The sequence below is a fragment of the Panthera tigris genome, chromosome D4 (assembly GCF_018350195.1).
Source record: "Panthera tigris isolate Pti1 chromosome D4, P.tigris_Pti1_mat1.1, whole genome shotgun sequence".
NCBI classification, from domain to species: domain Eukaryota; kingdom Metazoa; phylum Chordata; class Mammalia; order Carnivora; family Felidae; genus Panthera; species Panthera tigris.
Window position 1 is genome coordinate 26,852,967 of NC_056672.1, and position 24,387 is coordinate 26,877,353.

General features: G+C 40.8%; 1 protein-coding gene and 1 long non-coding RNA gene across 9 annotated transcripts in view; one reads left to right on the forward strand and one right to left on the reverse strand.

Annotated features, from left to right (window-relative positions):
* LOC122233075 lies at positions 1-1,197 on the forward strand. The gene is made up of 2 exons (XR_006210522.1): positions 1-174; positions 344-1,197. It is a non-coding gene; the product is annotated as an uncharacterized LOC122233075 (long non-coding RNA).
* A 2,938-nt stretch (positions 1,198-4,135) lies between these two features.
* TUT7 (terminal uridylyl transferase 7) overlaps positions 4,136-24,387 on the reverse strand; it is a 60,808-nt gene continuing 40,556 nt past the window's right edge. For 6 of the 8 annotated variants that reach the window (XM_042964981.1, XM_042964978.1, XM_042964979.1 and 3 more), the window contains 7 exons: positions 21,882-21,929; positions 21,704-21,795; positions 19,983-20,098; positions 18,547-18,872; positions 16,525-16,601; positions 16,103-16,166; positions 4,136-5,191 (listed from right to left, as the gene is read on the reverse strand). In XM_042964981.1, coding sequence (XP_042820915.1) covers positions 5,124-5,191; positions 16,103-16,166; positions 16,525-16,601; positions 18,547-18,872; positions 19,983-20,098; positions 21,704-21,795; positions 21,882-21,929 — 791 coding nt within the window. In that variant the 3' untranslated portion in view covers positions 4,136-5,123. The remainder of the gene's footprint in view (positions 5,192-16,102; positions 16,167-16,524; positions 16,602-18,546; positions 18,873-19,982; positions 20,099-21,703; positions 21,796-21,881; positions 21,930-24,387) is intronic. The other 2 variants (XM_042964983.1, XM_042964982.1) reach the window with 2 other exon arrangements.

Below are 24,387 nucleotides of genomic sequence, written 5' to 3' on the forward strand. Positions count from 1 at the left end.
CGGCCTCCGCGCTACGTGGGGAGTGGGGCTGGGGCGCGCAGAACGCCTGCACTTGTGGACTCTGGAGGCGTGTCGCTCCACGACCTGCCCCTGGGCAAGATGCGGCGTCACCCCTTAAGAACGCTGAGCCACGAGCGCTGGTGCTCTCCAAAGCAGAAGGGTTCCGAGGCGCAGGTACACACGTTGGTCTTCTTTTTGGTTCAGCTAGGCAGTTCTTAAGAGCATGGACTTAACCGCAGAATCGCGAAATAAACAACCCAAATACTCACCAGGCTACCTCCTCACCGCGGGCTGTACCGCACCGGATGTTGGAAGATGGTGCTAATGCAAGTTTCGCTTTTAGGTGCTGACTTTGGAACGCCGACCAACCCGAAGATGTGATTGGACAGATCTGTCAACATTCATAGCGAGAACCATTCCCTAAGATTGGTTGAACGCCTGTCAGACCTTGTAGTGGCTGCTCAGGGCCTCCTGCCTTTTAATTCTCCAAGTACACCTAAGCTTTAGGCATTATACCAGGCATGCACTCACAGGAAGCCTGGTCAATGGAGGGTCCAGGAAAGAATGAGAGATCCTGGAGAACAGAAGTGCTGCAGGGTTAGCAGTAGGGGGGAGGAGGAGAACATAAAGGATGGGTGGCTTTTCTCGTGGAAGTGCTAGAGGTAGAGGGGAAAAGTAGGATCTGTGGAATGGTGATGGCGAGGAAAGATTCTTGTTCAGTGTTTTGATGTGAAAAGAACTAATCAGTGTGTTTTAGAGCCCAATTTATCTTTCATCCCCTAGAGCCTATAGGTTTGGATGGTTCAGAATTCCCTTAGGTAGTTCTATCTCCCTGCTACTGAAATAGAACTGCACGACAGCAAGAGAATGGTTATCTTTGCCTCTAAGCCCTCTAAGCACAAAGAAGCAGTGAGATTAGGCGATGGTAGTATGGTGGGTTTGTATCTTGGCTTCCTCTCCCCTAGCTCGGTGATTTGGGAGGGGGTATTTTCCTTCTTGTGCCCTTCCTCTTACTGATGCTATGAAGACTAAATGGAAAGCCCTTAGAAGATTGTATGGCACCTAAGTACTAGAAACTCAATAAAGGTTGCTAGTTATTCATGGATAAAGATGTCATATACTGTGAAACCGTGGAACCACAGCGGTGGATACACATGCCATTCCACATTTGTCTAAACCCATAGAAAGTGTCACACCAAGAATGAATCCTAATGTAAACAACGGACTTTGGGCAATAATGTGTCCACATAGGCTGTCAGTTCTAACAAATACCCGACCCTGGTGCAGGATGTGGATAGTGCAGGGTTTTGGCTTGTGTGGGGACAGGGGTATCTGGGAATTCTGTACTTTCCATTGTTTTGTTGTGAACCTAAAACTGCTCTGAAAAATAGTGTTAATAAAACGTAAAAAAAAAAAAAGCCATGTATCATTCTTAATTATTGAAATATCATTATGCAGTCATGTAGCACGTTACAGGTTTCAAAAGCACCCTCGAGGGGCGCCTGGGTGGCTCCATCGGTTAAGCACCGACTTCGGCTCAGGTCATGATCTCACTGTTCCTGAGTTCGAGCCAGCCGTCTGGCTCTGTGCTGACAGCTGGGAGCCTGGAACCTGCTTCGGATTCTGTGTCTCCCTCTTTCTCTGCCCCTCCCCTGCTCATGCTGTCTCTCTCTCAAAAAAATAAACATTAAAAAAAAATTTAAAGCACCCTCGAGCACATAGTCTCATAGCAGCCTCACCGTTTTTTTTAGGCAGGTGCATTGGCATTGCTAGTTTAAAAATGATGCATAAACTCTGGCCTTTTAGTAGGGTGTGCCAGAAAGTATTTTTAAAATCTAGTTCTAAATGTTCTGATTCAAGATCCCATGTATGCTTGATTTGTTCATCTATTTAATACACACTACTCAGTTTTGTTTTAACTTGGCTGGCTGTTTTGCATGTGAGTGGTAAGTCCCATAATCTACTTGTTTGTGGGTCAGGCATACCTAATGTTATTTGAAACTGGTGTAGGTGGCTGAGCTAAACTGGTGTTAGAAGAAAGCTTTCACGACTGTATAAGAAATATGTGATTGCCCTTATCTCAGGGCAGCAGCTGCCCTGGGGTGTCAGGAGGCGGCCGTAGTTAACTGCTGAAGGAGTTGGCAAGCTGGAACCACATTTAGATTCCCACCAATAGGAAGAACTTAAAATAGGGAAATGTTTAACACTGTGCACTTTGGCCCTTAGTTTCAGGGTTCTAGACGTTAAAGTGTTTTCCTAGTAAGACCTCCCTTGAGCATCACTGCTCTGTGAAAGGGCAGATATGCTTTCCATTTTGCAGGCAAGGAAACTGAACTGTGCAGAGAGAGGCTACGGGGATTGCCACAGTCTGCTGGAAAACTGGCAGAGCCAGACCCTAATTAAGTCTAGAATTCCACCCGGTGAAATGCGCTAAATTCTTGACGGCTGCTGTGTAAACACACCTGCTTCCAAAGAAAAAAGTACTGAGCGCATCTTCACGGTTTTATCGGAGTTTTGTTGAATTCTATTTTCTTGTCAACAAATTTCTTTTTTTTTTGCCTGTAACACTACGAACCCTTTTGACCTTCCTACCCAGGATTTTTTCCACTCAGGAACTTTTTTTTTAAAATAAAACCATTTGTGAAACACATTTGAAAATGAAAAGTATACTGAAGTCATATCAGAACATTTTAGTAACATCTCAGAAAGTGCGCACACTGTTGATATGTACGCACTGAGCAAGGGATTAAAACATGTAGACTGGGGCTGGAAGAATAGATTTCATCTTCCTGTTTGTTCCCGAGAGGCGGAGGAAAGGAGAAGTGGGCTAGTGGAGCCTTCGTGGAGCCTGCTGAGAGACAGGCCAGCTGCGCCTCAATGGTAACTGCGCCCCAGGGGCTGGCCTCAGCGTGGGGCAGATGCGGCTGTCCCCTGGCTAGGGCGCTGAGAAGGGGCTGTGACCAGGCCCATGCCAAGGGAGCAAAGAACCTAGGGTCATCCATTCTCCAGGGCTGGTAAACACTGGTCACTGTCCCGTTGATCCAGTGTGAGGGACTGAAATCTAGCACAGGAATTAGAATAAAATGTAGGAAGCTTTTTAACATTCTCAAAAGGATATAAGAAAACATGGTTTCCATAAAGAGGAAGATAATTAAAATTGAGAGGAAAGGGAAGGTGGCTGAAATAAGCTGAAGACAGTTATAAATGAAATGACAAAATCCACATGAGAAACAGCAAACAGCAGAATGACACCAAAAATCCAGTCAGTCATGTGGAGATTAAATTTGAAAAGTGTTCCTAGCATGGAGAAAGAGGAATACTGAAAAAAAGACAAAAGCATTTTTGAGAAAAAAAAAAAAAAAATTAAGAACACACGTTCCCAAGATGGAAAAAACCCAACAACCAAAAAACCAAACTGGGCTAGAGATACATGGGATTTGCTTTGGTTTCAGACAAAAGTCACTGACACAAAACTTATAGGGATAAACAAACACTGGAGCATCCAAGCAAAAAAATAAAACCTACCAGGAAACAAAAATTAGGCCGGTCTCTGATTTCTGCTATCATGCCAGAAGACCGCATCACTAAGCTTTCCAAAAAAAGTGTGACGAGAAGTGTGTGCCCGGTCAAGCTCACTTTCAAGTTGAAGGCAAGAGAAATCAGAAGAGGAGCAGCTGAGGAAAGTCACGGGGAGCAGCTTCGGCCCAGGGTACATAATTCATGCTTTACTTCAGGAGTCTGGGTTCGTTAAAGCTGAGTAAGGAAGGATCGCTGATCCTACCACAACTTGCCCAGATTCTGTAGTTCCTCGCGATAGGATTCTTCCTTAACTGGAATATGTCTTCCGGTAGGTGAAAAGAAGGGCTCACAGATGTCTTATTTTCTGAGCCCTCTCCTACCTGGGAACGCTTGCCCAGCAAACACCCTCTCCATCCTTCTCTGTTTCCATCCCCCCAAGTCTGTGCCTCTCCTCTGCGCGGTCCCAGAGCTTGGCGCACAGTGGGGCTGATGACCAGCAGCTGGCATGAGCACAAGGAGGGGGCGCCAGATGAAGAGGAGCAGTTCTGTACTGCCCTCCCTCCATCTGGTTTCCTCACGACATTAGGACTCTCGCTAGAAAGGAATGTGGATAAAATTACAGGTTGAAATTCTGATTTTATTTCAAAATGATAAATAAACCGAGGCATAGTTCTGGCCACGTACTACTTCTGGAAGGGCTTGTGGAGTTAGAGAAACAGTTCCAGGAGGGCTCCAGTCAGACCCCAAAATGACACCAACCAAACTTGTGATTGGCAGAGATGGCCTCTTTCATCTTCAGGGAGTTTTAAAAGTTCTCCACCCTAATTTCGGAGTATCATAAAAAGTAAAAAGCACTTCTATATTTTGTCATTTTTCCTTTGAAAATGTTTTTAGCAGCAAACAGGACTATTCGTTTCCCTTACTTCATTTGTAGGAGCATAGTAATTTTATGTCAACTTAAAATTAGAGAGGGGGAAAAAAACCAAAGCCCCTCAGTGGCGCTGCATACCCCGGAAGGCTCACACAAATATGTACTCGTGTTCGCGTCATCACTTCTACAAATATCGATGAAATCGGCTTGTAAATCGTAGTAAATACAGTAGTAGCAGTTCACACATATTTGATATGCTTTCACACAAGGATTCAGTAAACAACAATAAATATAATCTCCCCTCTTCAAAACAAAAAAGGGATTTATAGATGGAAAAGAAGGGGTAATTTACTAGGGGTTTATCAGCACACCAGTTTTAGTGTGCTCTGAAAGAATTAAAAACCATGAAATTGTATTCACTGAATACTGGCCCACAATTATGCTTTTTTTTTTTTTTTTTTTAAACCTGGCTTAAAAAAAAAAATAAAACCTGGCTTAAATACATACGTCATGGCTTTCTCTTAAAATCCTTATATCTATGGGGATTTGTAGACTCTATTAATTTTTTTTCCTCATTAACAATTTCATTAAGTTAAAAAAAAAAAAATCTGACATTTCCCTAGAGTATTAAGTAGAAGCCTGATCTACACTGTTGTGTCCTGTGAAATGAACCTAATTTCAAAGAGAATGGGACCGCCTGAGTGGCCATTTAGAGTGCTGCATTTTCCTTCCCTCATGATTCCTGCTGGGTCCTCTTCGCTGAGGCTTTTCCCTGAGTCATATATTTACTGGAAAGGCTACCTAGAGGGGGGGAAAAAACAAAACCCAACATAAATAAAACAAGCCTCACTTCATCACAAAAGCCGTAAGATTACTTCTTATTATTCATTATTTACAGAAACTTTTCACACTGGCATTGGTCACTTGTTTTGGATTGAGTGAGTAGGGCTAGGTATAAAAAGGGCACGTATGGAACATGATCAATTAAACACACACCTAGTCAAAATTCTTTCTAAAGGCAGGCAAGTTGCTAGACTGACATCATTCTAATACAGTGGCGTGTTCATTACGTCCATATTGGTGCAGAAGGTCAGTGGACTTTTCAAAACCCCTGCTTTGCATAGATCAGTGTCTTCGTTTCCAACCACACAGAACAGATTGCAAAAAACTCTTTGGTTAGAAATAAATATCTTGCATCACTACTTTGTGGATATGAACCTGTGGATAGTCACATTCTAGCAATAACTTACGGATGTAAAAAGGAAAAAAGAACATTTATTATATTTACAGGAGAAGGACAGAAATGTAGCTTACTAATTAAAACCATACTACAGAACAGTTAATAAGTCTTGTTCTGGAGCATAAACAAATGGATCAATGAAACAAGAAAACTGAAAATTCTTAAGTGATTACATATAAGAAAGTAGTATATGCCAAGGGTTGCATTTTTAACCAATGAGGTAAAGTATGGATTGTTCAATAACTGGTCCTGTGTCAAATAAGTATTTTGGGAGAAAGGGGGCTTAGGTATCTTTCTTACAACATATCCTTCTTCTCCACACAATTCCAAATGAATTAAATTTGAGAATTAAATAGAAGAGAGTCAAAGTGTAAGAAGTAGTGAATATTTATATAATTTTGGGGTGGGGAAGTTTCCTAAGCTTTACCTATGAAAAAGGCTTGCTATGCTTACTACTAAAGAATTTACAAGTCAATAGGGAAAAGATGAACACCAACATACAGCTGGGAAAATGAAAAGCAATTTTGGGAAGAGGAAAAAAAAAAGCAGGAGTATATATAACAAACATTCAGTGTCATTGGGTGATCAAAGAAATGCAAATTAAAATAATTTTTGATCACCAAATTGAAGGAAGATCAGAAGGACAGAGAGGTGGGTAGGAATTTTGCTAAATGAATAGTCATAGAAACCTAATAATAACTTAAGTATGCAAATAACTTAAATGTCCAAAACTTGTGATATGGCTAATGGAATATGAGGTATGCATAGGACAATTAATAACATAAAAAGTTATAAAACCACATGAATAGTATTTTCATAAACATGAAAAATTAAAAACAAATGAAAAATCCCATCAATCATGTTTGGTGCCTCATTTTCCTTATCTGTAAAATGTGGGCCCTTACACCTATCTGCATTGGGATTATTGTGAAGAATAGATCAATTAACACAGATAAAACAACTAAACAGTACCTGGTACACAGAAAGTACTCAATAAATGTTAGCCATTATTAGTGCATTGGTAGAAAAAGATGGGAAGACTTTACTTCCAAAACCTAAATAGTAGTTTTGCTCTAGAATTAGGTATAAATGGCTCTTTTTTCTTTATTTTGTTTAACTATCTACATTTTCTAAGGTAAACATATTAAGTATGCAAATAGAAATTTATGCCCCACAGAAGCAAACTTTTCAAAGCATAGCATCTAGATGATCAACTCATAGTGAAAAATGAGTGCTATCAGGAAGAAGCAAAGCATTCTCCTGTGGTATTTATACCCTAGAGTATCTACAGGCAACAAATCTTTGATATTCTGAACCGCCCAAAGTATCTAGGATCGACTTTTCATTCAAGGGACAAAAAGTTTATATCACTACACCTCATACTGTACGTACAATCCAGATGGGTTAAAGATCTAAACAGAAAAAATAAAGTTTTAAAGGTATTGGAAGAAAATATAGATGGATATCTTATAAGGGAAAAATTTCTTGAAAAAAAAATTTTTTTAATGTTTATTTTTGAGAGACAGAACACGAGCAGGGAAGGAAGGGGCAGAGAGAGAGGGAGACACAGAATCCGAAGCAGGCTCTAGGCGCTCGAACCCATGAACCATGAGATCATGACCTGAGCCAAAGTTGGACGCTTAACTGACTGAGCCACCCAGGTGCCCGAGGAAGAATTTCTTAAAGATGACCCTAAAATCACTGAGCCACATGACCATGAAAACTAATCATGTAAAGTCAATCATTTGATTATCTTAAAATTTAAAACTCTGGAATGGCAACAGACCCAAGTAGAAAGACAAGATATACTAGAGGAAGATACATAGAATGTATATAATAAAGGAGCAGTATTCAGAATAAGTGAAGAACACTTACAAATTAATAAGGAAACAATAATGCAACAGGAAAATGGGCAAATGATAGGAACAGAGACTTCACAGAAGAACTCCAACTGGTCAGCAAACAAGTAACATGGGCTAATGATTTGAACAGGCAATTCACAGAAGAATAACTCCAACTGCTTAATAAACAAAAACATCACCACAGTCTAGAAAATATACATGAGAACACCACCAAAGTATTTTTCACCTATCAGGGATGCTGGTGGGAGTGGCAATTATTTCAACCAATAATTGACGATATCTAACTAAACTGAAAATGCACATATGTAATGACTCAACAGTTTGACTTCTAGGTATAAAAACTATAGAATCACTCATATATGCTCAAGGAGACTCAGAAAAGAATGTTCACTACAGCACTGTTTATAGTAACAAAAAAACAAATGCAACCTAAATGCTCATGTGCTAGGTAATGTATAAAATATTCTGTATTCATACATGGAATACTGGAAAGAAAATAAAACTAAATGTATAAATAGCAATATATATTAAGTTCAAAATTACTTCATTAAATAGATATGAAAAAGCAGGTTGTAGAACATTCTTCTTACACAGTATAATACATCATTTAAATTAAAAAAATCACCAAGGACACATTCGTTAAAGGCTACATATGCAAGTTTAGAAAAGAACTGGAAGAACATCTGAATGCATAACAGATGTCTCTGGGGTGGAGGGGACACGATGCATGGAGTGGGTATGGGATGGTAGTCAAAGGGGACTTGTACCATCTTAATGATCTTTTACTAAAAAAAGATTGAAAAGAAAATGTGAAAAAAATAAAGTCCATTCTCTAATAGATGGCTTATATCTGTATCTTTACATTTTCTCCAAAATGTTCACAAACTACTCTTTTCTAAGAATAGTACTAACAGTCTTATTACTACATCCCCTACATATAAAAATAAATCTCCTGAAACCTGAAGAAATTTCATATAAAAAATGTGCATGTAAAAACGTAAAACCACTAGAAATAAAACGTGGATGAACTTTCATGTAATGAGGGGCAAGAACAAGAAATTTACAAAACTATAAGCATGACTTGAAAGGACCTAAAAGTTGCCTAGATGGAACTACTAAACCAAACAAGCAAGTGACTACATGGCAAAACGAATCATAAATGAGGCTGAAAGCATAATAAACTGGGATGGTAGCGGTGAAGGATAGAACATGTGACAAAACATGTATGGCTTTCCATGTGGAAAGAGCTAAAAAACAAAGATGAATACCCTAATTGAAAAACACAGAGACAGAAACATGAAGAAATACAAATGAAAACATGAAAAATATGAGCCTTCAATGGAGGATACAAGCCAATTGGCAAAAGGGGCTGTTGCCATGATGTGAGGGTAGGGGAAACAGGCTGTCAGGGACTCCCTGGGATTGTCAATAATCCCGTTTTGGCATTGCTGGCATCATTGTGAAAACGTGCATACTTTTTAACCTATCGCTCTTCTGACTAGGAATTTATCCTGAGGAAGTAACTAGGCAAATGTGCCTGATAGAGTTTTATATAAACAGTGGTCTTGAAACTCGGGCACGTGTATTACTGAGCCAATGGAACAGGACAAGAGGGCAGGGAGCTTGAGGGGACTTGACGGCAGTGTTCCAAGGTTCTGGGCTGGTTCTCAGGAGGCACACCTTTCATTCACAGTTCTTCTCCTACTTTAAAAGAGTGGCATGTCTCCTACTCATCCAAATATTAATGTGGTATGTGGATCTGGGGTAATGAAATGCTGGTATCTGTGGTCAGGGTGAATGCTTCTAATAAAAACCCCAAATTTTTAGCTTTCATAAAATTACATTGATAGCTGTGATCATCAAAAATTACTTCCTGATGCTACATTAGTATGTAATTTTTGGGCATTTAGTTAAAAAGAAATGACAATAACTAAGTGGCACTGTTGTAAAACATCTTCCATTCCCTGAAAAAGTATCTGTTATTTTTAGTATCCTATCATAAAGACTACTGAGGTTTCTCGACGGTTGCCAACTATAAAAACAAAAGATTCAGGAAAAAACAAATGGTTAAGGAACATCGTTTCATTCCTGCAATAAGTAGTATTGATCCAACAATACATGAATGCATGGAGAAATCCCATCTATCTCACTGAATGGCCATCACATTTGGTATGTGAATATAAAAATTTTGGGGGGCACCTGAGTGGCTCAGTTAGTTGAGCATCCGACTCTTGATTTCAGCTCAGGTCATGATCTCAGTCATGGGATCAAGCCCTGTGTCGGGCTCCGCACAGAGCATGGAGCCTGCTTAAAATTCTCTCTCTCTGCCCCATCTCTGACTTGTGCAAAAAAAAAAAAAAAACAAAAAAGTTTTTTCACCCATAAAAAGGTCATTTTTAATGAAAATTTGTTAACATTTGATCAATTATATATTCTAATGCAAAACTCAATTTAGAAATTTTCATACTTTGACAAAAATCATAACGATCCAATGTATGTATAAATATTTTTGTTACAGATGAGTAGGATAGGCTGATTAATAAAATGCTTGAATTTTAATCTTTTTTTCTAGGATTTTAATAAAAAAATTTTTTTTACGTTTATTTATTATTTTTGAGAGAGAGTGTGGCAGAGACAAAGGGGGACAGAGGATCCGAAGCAGGCTATGCGCTGACAGCAGAGAAGCACGATGTGGGTCTTGAACTCATGAACCGCAGATCATGACCTAGGCTGAGAGGTCAGAGGCTTAACTGACGGAGCCACCCAGGCACCCCTTAAAATTTTATTTTTAAGGAATCTCTATATTCAACATGGGGCTTGAACTTATAACCCTGAGATCAAGAGTCGCATGCTCTACCGACTGAGTCACCTGGGTGCTCCTAAAATGCTTGAAATATATATGATAAAAATATACCACCTTAAGATGGAAGTAAAACAAAGGAATTCAAGGAGGAAAGTAAAATGATATAAAATTTCTGCCTGTTAAACAGCTGTAAATGAATAGTAGCTCATATGAAAAAGCATATTAATTTCATTTGAAACATTTAAGGCTAATTGAGAAGTTTTATTTTAAAATGTCAATATTTATTTTAAAAGACCCCAGGCGTTATATACTTTGCAATTCTAATGAAAAATTTAGATATCAACTTAAAAATATATGAGATGTATGGGCTTTCTCCATTTTGGGGGAAGAATATGAAAGCAAAAAAAGTCCTGGAAGACACTGACATACCAAATATTTGAAACTAGCTAGTCCATTAATAAGGAATGATTAAATAAATAATGGTATATTTACATACTGGAATATCAAAAAGGGTATCAAAAAGAATGATCTGTACTCAATAATAAGGTCTCCCCATATTGTTTACAAAGGTACTTCTGTTATTTTATTTTTTAAGAGATTTTGTTTTTAAGTAATCTCTACACCCAACTTGGGACTTGAATTTACAACTCTGTGATCGAGAGTCACATGCTCTACTGACTGAGCCAGCCAGGTGCCCTTATCATAAAGACCCCCCCCCCTTTTTTTTTTTTCAGTAGGCTTTTAAATTCTGGTCAAGGAAAAAAGTTATACTAGTATATATACATCATTATGAGGGAGAAAAGATACCACCAATCTCTTACAACATCTCCAGTTTTTAAGATTTCAAACCATGAGATTAAAATGGAATAAATGAAGAGACAGATGTAGTTTCTTTTTGTTGAAATGTAATTTTCTTTGCAAAATAGGGGAGGATTAAGGAATAGAAAAATGTTAGTTTTTTGAGATTCTCATACTGAATTGTTACATGTAAACCAGAGTAATTCACTTAAGCATAAAAATCAGTTGATGGCTATGGTTCTACAACCTCCACGTACTCCTGTTTTTTTTGTTAAAAACTTCCATTATACGTTTGTCCTCTAAGTTAGAAGAGGTAAGTAACAGTGGGGCAGGTTTTGTTTACAACAGTAGTAAGGCAGTGATAACTTGAGGGATAATATGTGCCAGATGCTGTGTGAAGGGCTTTCTGTAGATGAAATTAATCCTTACAATTGCCCTGTGAGGTGTTAACCCCAATTTATGAATAAGGAAACTGAGGCACAGAGGTTCAGTAAGCCAGCAAATGGTTGGGCTGTACTTCAAACTCAAATATGTCTGACCTGAAAGCTCATATTCTTGACCATTCTCCCACTTAGTTTTCCTTGTTCTTTCAAAATGTGTACACCTCTTATCAATAAGACTCACGGGACATCTAAGGCATTGTGGCAGCTGTGTGTGTGAGGCGGGGGGGAGTCACAGTGAAGAACACGGGAATTCACCGAACTGTCTATCCACCGCTCTTCCCATTTGGGAGTTAAGAATTCTATACAGCCTAGTAGAAAGGAATGGAAAGTCAGGAAAGAGAACTTGGCCGAGTGCTTATTATGGGCTGGGTGTTTGAATCTCAGGGTCTGATGGGCTAAATGGTGCCGTCAGCACTGGTAGATGAGACGTCTGGAGCCCAGAAAAGCCGGGCTCTTGCCTACGGCCAATAAGGCTAATAGGAGAGAACAGGGGCTGTCCTACCAGCAGCTCGCTGGGGGGCTACCCGTGCACCACACATTCAGCACTGTGGAAAAGAGCAGCTCTGGGGAAATTTAATACTACTTACAGTCGAGATATATTTCAGATTTATAATATAGATAATTTGGGTAAATATACTGTGGGTAAATTTGACAAGTCTTAATAGCTATCATATACTTACTTGAAGAGTTCAATTAAGATCGATTTTAACCACCCATTAATGTTTTCTTTTTTTTTCTGGTATGAAGTAGACATATTTATTGTAATAATTTTTCTTCTGTAGCAAATGCAAGTTTTAAGTTTTACAGTTGCTCAAAATGTTTATAAATATGCAAGTCTTATGCAGAAGATAATTACAGTAATCCTTATTGTGAACTGGTAATGCCATTTCCAGGTATATGTCCGGATGTCCAACATCTGTATTCTTCCCCCACTTACAAACAATTTATAAAATCAGAATAAACTTCTACATTCAAGATGTGTAAAAACCTTCAGCAGGAGCTATGCTGACGGATGCAATGTAGGAGCATTGATGCAATCACCATCCCTACAAACTTCTGCGCTGCTTGCTACACACAGGTGCTGTCCTAAGTGCTTTCACATGGATTTCTCAACATCCCTACAAGTCAGGGATGATTATCCCCTTGTAACAGATGAGGAAACTGAGGCAAGTAGAGGCTAAGCAGGTTTTTCAAGATCACAGAGCTAGAAATCACACCTTGCAATCTGCCTGTAGAGGTGATGTTCTTCAACACCCTGACCTTAGCAAAAGGAGCATCTTGATGAAGCAAGGATCGGTATTTTTCCTATGTGTAATGTTCTGGAAGTATCTGTTCAAGGCTGAATCTCGTAAAAACAACATTCTTTTGGCTTGTTTACATATGGTAACTCTGTGACCCTTAAACTCTCGCAGGATCTATGGGAAGTGATCCCACAAACGGCAGTGGGTCTGTTTCCCACATCTGGCTTTCAGAGGCTGCTTGTCACCCTCCTCCTCTGTCCTTCGTGGTTGCTCTCACTGTCCATCAAATTGGCTCATGACAGGGCCCCGTTCCCATTTCACTTCTGTTTGATTTTGGAGGTTTCCCACTAGAACTCTTCTTGTTTTTACATCCATGCATTCCACTGAGAACAATTACATCTTCCCTGGAAACAGCTGCTCCTGCGTTTTCTCATAGAGCCTCCTGAGTCCTTTACCTTTTCGCACACCATTCCCTTTTTAGGTAAGGGGAGTAATTCTCTCAAGATTTCCGGTTCTTTCTCTTTGAATCACCTGACCTCTGTACCAACCTAACGCCCATTCCTCTTAAACTGTGATCGTAAAGAGATTTGAGGTCACTTCACATGTTTTCTACAATCATTACACAAAACAGACCAAAAAAAAAAAACAAACAAAAAACAAAAAACACAAACCCTAAAATTCACATGGCATAAAAAGAAATGCCTAATCCTATTATTGTATGTACTTGAGATACTTCATCTCCATCCTGACAGAAATGGAAGTAGCTAAATAATTTCATTATTCCATTTATTTTTCTCTTGTTAACAACATTCCAAGTAGAGACAACCAAACACTCCTTGTCTGGAACTCTCTTTGCTTTCCCAGGGTGGGGGTCACTGCGCCCCAGCTTATTTCAGGCTGGGTGGGTGGGCGCAGGGAGGCACTCTCTCTACCGCGGGGGCTCAGAAGGCTGCCCCGGAATCGGGAGCGCTATTTCTCAGTGACGGTAGAGACAGCTTGGTCTCTTCACATTCTAACTAACACAGCCACTCTCCAATCTAAAAACAGTGTGCGCACATTACACATACAACATTTATGGACCGAGCATAAAATATTGAGTTGCTTTACACTGCATACAAAAATGTCGTTATATCAATGAAGTTTTAAAATTTCAGAAACTATATAATCAAGTTAAAAAGACTACACATGCTCTATTTGCCTATACAATTTCCCTTCTTTAAATCTACTTTATTGAAACACACACACACACACACACACACACACACACACACACACACGGCAAAGTTACTAAGAGGGTCTTCAGGCCAGAACTCAGAATATTTGTATCAAGTTTAAAGTTTCATCCCTTCTTACTAAAAAAAGCTAAAAAAGTGTCTCAGTATATTAAAGTTACTTTGTTTTTCCTCCCACCACCCCTCAATTTCTCCCCTTCCCTTTCAGGATCAAAAGCATACTTGAACACCAGAAAGGCCTTCAGAGCCTCCTGATCTTGCCGTCCTTTGAGCATCTGTCCACAGGCCTGGCAGGCCGGAAAGGATGCTGGGAGGTCTGGTTGCCCAGACTGGTTCCAGCGCTTCTCACCAGAAATCCCTGCAATCAGGTTTTTGTCCTCTCCACTCCAGAGGCAGGGCTCTTTTCCAACTCACTCGTGACTTCTGCACTGCCACATGCAATGCTTACTGATCAGTCTACACTGCCCCAGACTTCCCAGCAGCAGCACCCACACATGGCCAAGCCCTTCTCTGAGGCCCCTTTTCCACTGGACTCCAGAAGCAGGCTCACTTGTTCCCTCACTGACCGTCTTCTGTCAGTCTCCTTTGTTTATTTTGAGCCTCTAAATGCTTTTCTCTTTTTGTTCTGTGTTTACCTCGGAGGCGATCCCACTCCTACCCAGGCCTTCAAATACTATCTCTGCCCTGACAATACTCAAGTCTCTATCTTCAGCCTAGGCCTCTGCTCTGAACGCCCAGCTCATACATCTCATTGGCTACCTGGCATCTCTACTCAAACACCAGCGGCCAAATTTACATGGCTAAGGCTGGACTCTTTGTCCCCAAATCTGTTCTTCCTCTTTCTCTGCACAGGAAGTCCCACTTCTGGTCTTCTAGTTGCTCAGGCCAAAAATCGTAGTGTCATCTCGGGTGCATTCTGTCCTATGCAATCATCCAACCCAGCAACAGACCATGTTGGCACCACCTTCAGAATATCCAGAGCGTGACCAGTCCTCGAGTCCCCTGCTGCTTCCACCTGAGTGCGAGCCAGTGTCGGCTCTCCCCTAAGCTCCAGCAGGAGCCTCCTCGTGGCTCTGTTGCCACCCTCACCTCTGCCCAGCAGACTTTCACAACGGGAACCTTTGCCATCAGAATTCCCACAATCCCGCCTGTGCTCCAAAGCCTCCAAAAGCTGTCCGTCTCATGGAGAGAAAGAAAGCCATCCCTGCCAGCGCTCAAGGCACCTCATGATCCAGATCCATCTACCCTGACCTCGCCTACCACCCCTCCCTGCTCACGTCACTCAGTGACACGGGGGGGCAATGTGGTTTTCGTTCTGTGGTAACAGTCTAACTCCAACTTCCCCTAACTTTCCCCTCTTTTTATTTCTTTGTGTAAATGTTACTTCATCAGAGACGCCACAGTCCTATCCAGCATTCCCTTCCCCTTCCCTGCTTTGTGTTTCTTAGCACCTGTTGCCATAGGGAATATTTACGCCTCTCTTCTGACAAGGATGTGGAGTAAATGAGAGAAGGGGCTGGTCCACTGCTGTATTGTCAGTGTTGAGGCTCATATTCTGTGCTTAGAGGCTGGGCGGTAGGGGGGTGGTGGCTTAATCACTATTTGTTGAAGGAATGAATAAATGATGCAGCCGAGAGAAGGAGGGGGGTGGGGGGAGAGAGAGAGAGAGAGAGAGAGAGACAGAGAGAGACAGAGAGAGACAGAGAGAGACTCTGAGGAGTTCAGGCCAACAATTTCTCTCTTTCCTTACTTTTGTGTATGGTAGATAGTCTCATGAGGAGAACATACTGCTGACAAGACAGTGGCAATTTCAAATCAGAAACAAAAAGCGTGGAAGAAGAACAAATAACTAAAGGCTATGGTTCTTACTTAGGGATGATATAGGAACCACCTTAGAGGACAGGCTCAAGCCTAACCACTGAAGGGTGGGGGGAGGGCAGCTGTATTTGTAAAAGTTCCCCAAGTGATTCTGACGTCCAGTCCCTGTTAAAACCACATACTCAAAGGAAGCATCTCAAAAGGCATGTGGTAAACTATGCAATAAATAAAATAACACACATTTGTTGTTTTTTTTTTTTTTTAAACCCACATACCTGACTGGGGACTCAAAAATATGGTTGTTTTTTGTTTCTTTTTGTCTTCATGTAAAAGCACTGCCTAAAAAATGAAATAGACTGGTTTACAAAATCGAAAGGAAGAGCATCTGAAACAGCCTTAAAACCGTAACCATATCCAGAGAGGGCTGAAATTAGGCGTGTGGAAGGCAGAACTCTGCAAGTTAATTGAAAAGCAAGACAGAGACTCAGGAGCCCTGGAAGCGCCCCTGCCATAGGCACACAGCAAGCCTCCCCACACGCGGCGCGGGGGTGCTGAGGGAGGAGCCAGGAGCGTTAGCCAGAAGGAAGAGGCCAGGGCCTGGGGCGCCCAGCACCTCGCCGAGGGCTAGCACTCGGGAAGTGCGTGCTGACAGACAGATGGGCCAAGGGCTTCCTGCTCAGGTCTGAGCTAGGTTTACCTGAGCAAATGTGCCAGTTGGTCTCAAGGGACTAGGTGGAGAAGGGGATCCAAACACACAATCTGATTTAGACATACCTGAGGAAAAAATTAGCACTTTTTGTTCTCCTGTAAAATGAAAGCAGTAGCCCTGTTTTCAAACTTTCACAGAACATTTTTCTGTGGATGTGACAGAAGTTCCCACTGAGTATACTGTGTGGACAAAATAACGTATTTGAAGAAACGAGAGGGGGCAGCATAATTTTCGGACAGGAAGAAGCAACTGATTTACTCTGAGTTGCTGCTGGAGGAAACGCCCCGTTCTCTACTCCCACTCCCCCCTTCCTATCTACCCATCCCTGCCCCGGGATCCCCCTGGCTCTCCTTGACTTGCTGCTACTGCCCCTGCAGCCTTCCAGAAGCACAGCTCTACCTGGAGAACTTCACTAGTAGACAACGTAGAACTTGCTACCAACTGGGAGGAAGAAACCCATCAAAGCTGGGGGGATGCAGGGGCATCCCTTCACCTCTGAGTTGTACCCAAGAGGAGCATGATGATAATGTGCTTCGTGCTACTAGTAAACACACACCGCCCGTTCTTCAGAAGGGTCTACAAAAATAACTGGTCGAACTTCATTACGTCTTATCTATGCTGTTTCCAGTTTCCTCATCTGTAAACTGGGGTTATCGATACCGCGTCTCATGGGGCTGGGGAGAAAATCAGAAGAGACTGCCCGCATAAAGTACTTAAAATAGTGCCTGACTGAGTGAACGTTAGCTATGGCTATTATTTTGATTTCTCTTAAATAGATTTACTCTTATAAAAGATCTGGTCTATGTAGCACGTCAGGGCACGAGTTTGAATTTAAATTTGTCTGAGTTCCTTAGAAGCAGGGCAAGCTGTAACTTCCATAAACACTGAAGTCCTATTTTAAAACCAATAATTAAATAATTTAAAAATATACTTTCCATATAAAGCTCCTTTAAAAAAAAAATAAGTGCTCTAAAAATCTTGTCTTTAAAAAAAGAGACACTATATTGCTGCTATGATATAATAAAACGGAAGAGAGGTACGAGTATTCCAGGGACAATGACCGTAGAGTACTTTAAGGGAATTGTCAGCAGTGCTGACTTTTTTCCACTGTCCATACACGTATGTAATTGAGGACAAACATGAAAGGTTACTACTTTAATGACTTCCCCGGGTTTCTCTTCTATGCCAATCAGATACCATCCACTCTCTCAGGTTTGTTCGGAGAAACAAAGTGAGGGTGTGTAAACCGCTCTGTAAATCCTAACTTTTTATACGTACACAGAAGGTACCCCCACTGCTAACAGTCTGTTAAAAAGATGCCCAGAGTGGACACTTTACCCATTTAATAGAAAGGGTCAATGCAGATCCAACAACTCAAAGGGACAAAAAGTATGGGTGATTTTCAAGTATGGACTGGTCATCTATCTTTCCTCATCGTAAGAATAACTCTGCTCGCTGCAGGAAAGTATTAAAACAGTCACATCCTCCTCTCTTCCGCGGTTAGAACCACCAGTCGCCGTGTAACAGAGTTCCTTTCAGTGCCTTTTCTAGGCATGTGCATGTACACAGGTAAAGAGAAGTACAAGTGGCTCACTATCCACAGCTTGGGGTCCTGACAGGATTCTGCTGTGCCTCCCCCACGGCCAATCAGTGCTTCCACTTCCAAAGTGCACCTACTGAGAAGTGAAGCTCAAGCGGCGGCATGTTTTCTGGTCACTCAGGCTAGGGTTTCTAGGCACTGGGGATGATTGGGTTTTCCATTCACTGATCATCTTAGAAAAGTCAACCAAATGACTTTTATAAGCCTCTAAATGAAACCGGGAATAAGTTTAAGACATCTAGAGGGTCAGGGTTAAAGGAGAGGGAGGGTTCACTTTCTTCAAAACGAAACCTTCCTCAGTAAGTAGGTGTGTTAAAGAAATAAATATATCTAAAATAGTAAAGGACTTTAAAAGAGAGATTTCCCTTGAGATGCGAGGGCAAACATCGAGGTATGACCGGTATCCATACCTGGAGAGCCTTTAAATTGCGGGCATTCCTTTTTAATGTGCCCTTCTCTTCCACAAATAAAACAACGTTTTTCTCGTAAGTCTTTGTCATCCTGCCTCTTCCATTTTTCCACTGGTGGCCTGAGGATTTTCTCTCTGCCCAGGTCGACAGCTGTCCTCACTGGCTTGGCTTTCTGAGGCGTGCACTGCACGGGCTTCTCTTCTTTTGTCAACACGTCCCTCTCTGTGTGCTTGTTCTGAATGTCTTTGTCCTCTTTGCTCCTCTTCTCTTTGTTCTCAGGGTATCTTTGGTTCGGGGTATCTTCCTGATCACGCCGCCGCCTCACTCTAGAAGATGATATAACACCAGTAGGAAAAATCTAGACAGAAACCTGACCAAATATTAAGAGCACTCCAGGTTTGGGAGATGACCAGAAACAGAAAGTGTCAGAGGGAAAAACAAGAATTTAACAAATGTAAGTCCGTCTGCTCTATCAAGAAGCAACCTCAGGGTGATGGTGTAGGTTTTCTTTTTGATTTTCACAGTTACTCTAGTGCCATAAAACCAGGGTTTGCAGTTAGTGGAACTCCCTGGTTTAGTATCCTACTATGATACGGATGTGATGAAACTCGAATGATCCTTGGGGTGATTTCTCGAAATTCTGCGGCCCATTCTTTACTAGGCACTAGAAATTTAAGCCATGGAAGTTCCAGTTCACAAGGAAACAGGGGTTAGGAGATTTATGTTCTTAAAACGTTAAAAACATTTTTTTCTTGTCGTATCAGTGATCAGTGACTATTATCTCAATAAAAAACCAAAGTACTAAATAAGAGCCTCAAATTCTAGATGGTGCCTTATTTTAAGTAGCATGTTTTTTAAATGAGTATTGTTGTCCAGCTAAGACCACACCACCCAAAACAACAGTTCGTCCCAAGCAAGCAACCCAAACCTCCCCCCTCCCCGACCCTCCTGCAAACATCACCAGAAGCATGGTGACCAAACTGAGCGGCTTCGCCACGGCAATTATTAAGGGTTAAACTGCATACAAGTGAAGGGTCCTATCTGGCAATAAACTGTAGATGAGCCTGGTACAGCCCAGTTCCTGTACCATGGAAGTGTCACTGATGTCTTGAAAGAACTCATTTCACTTTTCTCCTCTCTTCTTTCGCCCCTGTTGGAGAGGCCGGTGACCGAATGGCTGAGTAACAACTGGGGCAGTGACCAAAATGAGGAAAGGGGACCAGGCCTGGAAGACTGTTATCTGGAAACTCGAGGGACTTCTGGTCATCCGTGCTTAAAGGCGTGTTTTAAATCACTTCATATTCATTGCAAAAAATCATTTATCTGAGAACTGCTGGATTTAACACAAGTTTATTTTCTGTTACAACAGAACCTCATTTAAAAATTGGTACAATAAGAAAGTAAAACAGAACCACCCCTTTTGAACACGGACTTACTTTCTCCTCATAGGACAATCCTTCATGAAGTGTCCAATTTTCCCACAAATTCGGCAACATCTATCATTTGGTGCCAGCTCTCCTTCAGTTAGCACTTCTGGATCAAAAAAGTATTCCTAGCGGAACATACATATAGAAAACTATGAACGATTAATGTGAGGTCAAAACACAACAACTAACCAGGTATCGATCGGAAAACTTCTTTTGAATAACGATTACTATACTGCTTAGGGACAGTTTTACCTAAATTTCATGTTGGTTTATTCCTTTTCATCCTGCGGCCCACAGTTTCACCCTAACCATAAAGGGAGCCTGTTTTTCTAGGACATTTCTACATGAGAGCATCACACATGCCCGTGAGTCAGCTTCCCCAGGACGCGGGGGAAGCCGCAGCCAGCTACGAAGGCTTCGCTTTCTCATAAAATGAAAAGGCTAGAACCCAATAAATTGAGGATTATGATTTGCATTACACAGACTACATAGAGCAAAAGAAAGGAGCCATGTGATGTTGCTTTGTTTTGTTGTGGCTTTGGAGAAACATATCAGAAGGAAGGAAAGACAATGGCTGCAGTGAAGCCTCCTTGCCACTGAAATTAAGGTGAGGACCAGAAGGGAGCACAGGCATCACCTGAGAGCCTGTAAGAAATCCAAGTCTTGGGCCCTACCCCAGATCTCCTGGATTAGAATCCCCAAGGACAAAACCCCCAAGAAGATCTGCTGGATCAAGTTTCAGAAGCCTTGGCGTAGAGGGCAGCCATGGCATATCTAGCCAAAACGAGACGCACAGACACGATCCAATGCTGAGGATACCCCCATACTCCTAATACACTCATATGCTTCAGGCTTGTTTAAAAAGTCTTTATAAAGAAAATTAGTGAAGGAAAAAAATAATTTTATTTTTAACAGAAAACCCTCTAGTTTTTGCTCACTGAAGGGAATTTTTGTGCAATTGGCTTTGTTTTTAATGAGTCTGGTCCCATAAAAATCTTGAGTATCAGGTGATAGGACACCAGCGAGCTTGCCAGCACAAGTGACACTCTCTCTCCTGGTCCCACTAAGAGATGCATTACTCTCAAGTAGACTGAAGGATCTAGACTTCATATGAGCAGGTGGAAGACCCTTAGCTGTGTGCGAGCTGGGCTTGGCACAGGCTGGCACGGAGCTGAATGCTGCTGGAACAGCAGTGCCATCTATGTGCGTTTCCAAGGAAAAGCAGCAGCGCCAAAAGGCCTATTTTCCCACCCAAATTCCACGTGTGGCTGTTTCTCCCTGTTCTCCCGATAAATGGCCTCAGAACTGGGAATGTTTAGAAAAAGGTTTTAGGGATTACTTTGTATTGCAACTGTTTATCCTGGCTAGCTTCGCCAGACTTTCAAGAGTATTTATTACTGGAGTCATGTGTACAAATTAGGTGCTTAATAAAGGCTTTTCCTTTTTATTTATTTTTCAAATAAACTTAAAAAAATTTTTTTTTAATGTTTATTCACTTCTAGGAGAGAGACAGAGCATGCGTGGGGAAGAGGCAGAGAGAGAGGGAGACAAAGAATCTGAAGCAGGCTCCAGGCTCTGACCTGTCAGCACAGAGCCTGATGTGGGGCTCGAACTCAGGAACCATGAGATCGTGACCTGAGCTGAAGTCAGATGCTTAACCAACTGAGCCACACAGGTGCCCTAATAAAGGCTTTTAGAATTGTTTTTTGGTATTTCCAATGGACACTTACCATTTTTGACGGGTAGTCCTTCGGAAATCCTTTGACTGGAATACCAAACACTCTTCTACCATTAATAAATGCTTTCATTATAAAATTTGTCACTGAGAAGAAAAGAGTTAAAAGTGCTCAGTTAGATGGATTAAAAGGAAAAGGGACCACATTAACATTTATAAACAAAGCAACTTACTTTTCCTCGATAATCCAGCTCCAAGATTGTGATTCAAATCAAAGGGATCTACATAAAAACAAATTAATGAGAACAAAAAAGATAATGAAATAGGAAATGCCACTACTCATACATTAACGTGTGCATAAAAGACAGAGGAAGTATTACATACTTTATCATTAATAAAAGTACAGTTGACCCTTGAACAATGTGTGGGATAGGAGCACCAACCCCCTACACGGTCAGAATTCCACACATATTTAGAGTCCCGCAACACTTACTACTAATAGCCTACACTTGACCACAGCCTTCCCTATAACATAGTTGATTAACATATATTTTATATACGTATTATATACTACATCCTTATAATAAAGTAAGCTAAAACAAAGAATATGTCGGGGCACTTGGGTGGCTCAGTGGGTTAAGCATCCAACTCTTGGTTTCGGCTCGGGTCATGATCTCATGGTTTGTGAATTCGAGCCCTATGTCGGGCTCTGTGCTGACAGGTGTGGAGCCTATTTGGGATTCTCTTTCCCCCTCTCTCCCTGCCCCTCCCCTGCTCGCTCACTCGTTCTGTCTCAAAATAAATAAATAAATTAAAAAAAAAAGAAAACATTAAGAAAATCATAAGAGAAAATATATCTACAGTACTGTAGTGTATTTATTGAAAAAAACTCACATTTAAGTGGACCCACGCAGTCAAACTCAAGTTGTTCAAGAGTCAACTGTGTTAAATGACTTCCTTTCTAGTGAGTTTCAAATGTGTAATACAGCTAAGTAATATATATATATTCCTAAATATAAGTCAAGTGTTATCTCGAAAGTGTCCATCAGAAAAGAAGGTGTTACTTTATGTTTGATTCTGTATAGACTCCTTCCTATTATGAGGAGTTGCTTCACTTTAAACAACAAAATATTGTTTGGAGAAGACCTATTAATTGAATATTATCTAAGGGTGCTAGTTTGGGAGGCATATAGAGGTCACAAATAGACCTAAAACATTTTAGCACTGGATGTTCCTGCTAACTAACAAGCATTTTAAGGATCACATCAGTCATCCTGGAGATCATAAAACACAAGATAAATTAAGACACACACACACACACACACACACACACACACACACCCACCCACACCCCTGCCCTATGCTACTCAGACCTCAATTTTTAGTAAAAGCTTCATGAAGGACTCCCATATGATCTTAAATGTGTGCATCTTAAATGCACTAGGTAGCTGTATATATATATGTTGGGTTCTGGAATATTATTTATTAGATGACCCAGAAAGTGGTAGGAAAGATGGGAAAAAATGCTGATGTCAAAGATTTATTTCAGATCTGAATAAATTTGTTCATGAAATAAATGGAGGTAAAGCACTATTTCTAATTTAAAATACTATTTTATGTATGATTTAAAACATACATACATAATAATTCATGCTTTGAATGTTTAATTATTTCCAATTAATGCCTAAAAATATTCAAGAAAAGCAATGGAAAAAAAAACCCCAACCCTTTTTGGGGATTATTAAGAAAATGGAGGACTGCATGCATACAATATATACAAAAAGAATAAAGATGGGATATCTGGGTGGCTCAGCTGGTTAAGTATCCAACTCTTGGATTTCAGCTCAGGTCACGATCTCATGCTTCAAGAGATGGAACCCCATGTTGGGCTCTGCACTGACAGCGTGGAGCCTGCTTGGGATTCATTCATTCTCTCTCTCTCTCTCTCTCTCTCTCTCTCTCTCTTTCTCTCTGGCCCTCCTCCATTCTTTTTCTCTCTCAAAATAAATAAACATTAAAAAAAATCTTTGAAAAGGAGTAAAGAAGTAAAATGAGGCATCTTTCTGGTTGTCTGTTATGCTTTTTAAAAAAATTTTTAATTTTTTTAATTTTTAATTTTTTTAAATTATTATTATTTATCTGTTATGCTTTTAATGTGCAATAAATGGGGCACACCATTCGGGATAAAGACTCAGTAGCACGTTACTGGAGTACAGAAGCCTTCACTCAGTTTGACCCTACACTAACAACTGCTTTCAGAAGGTTACCTTCCTAGTAGGTCTGGTCACATTTTCTTCTGGTAACTTGTACATGTATTTTTGTTTGTTGCTTAATGTAGCAGAGATACTATAATATTAAGCTACTGTACAGTAAAAAACATCACTGTCACCACCACCCCTGAAATTCCTCCATTCTAGAAGAGCTGGTTAAAAATCTTCCTTCTAAGGGTGCCTGGGTAGCTCAGTTGATTAAGCATCTGGCTCTTGATTTCTGCTCAGGTCGTGATCTCATAGTTTCATGGGTCCGAGCCCCAAATCGGGCTCTGCGCTGGCGGTGCAGGGGGCCGCTTGGGATTTTCCCTCTTTCTTTGCCCCTCCTCCGCTCACATGCGTACTCTTTCTCTCTCAAAATAAATAAATTTTTAAAAAAGTCTTCTTTCTAACTTAGCCTATTACTAATGGTTCATCTGAAAGGAATGAAAAAATGAGAAGATAATGAGACTTCAAAAATTAAAAACAA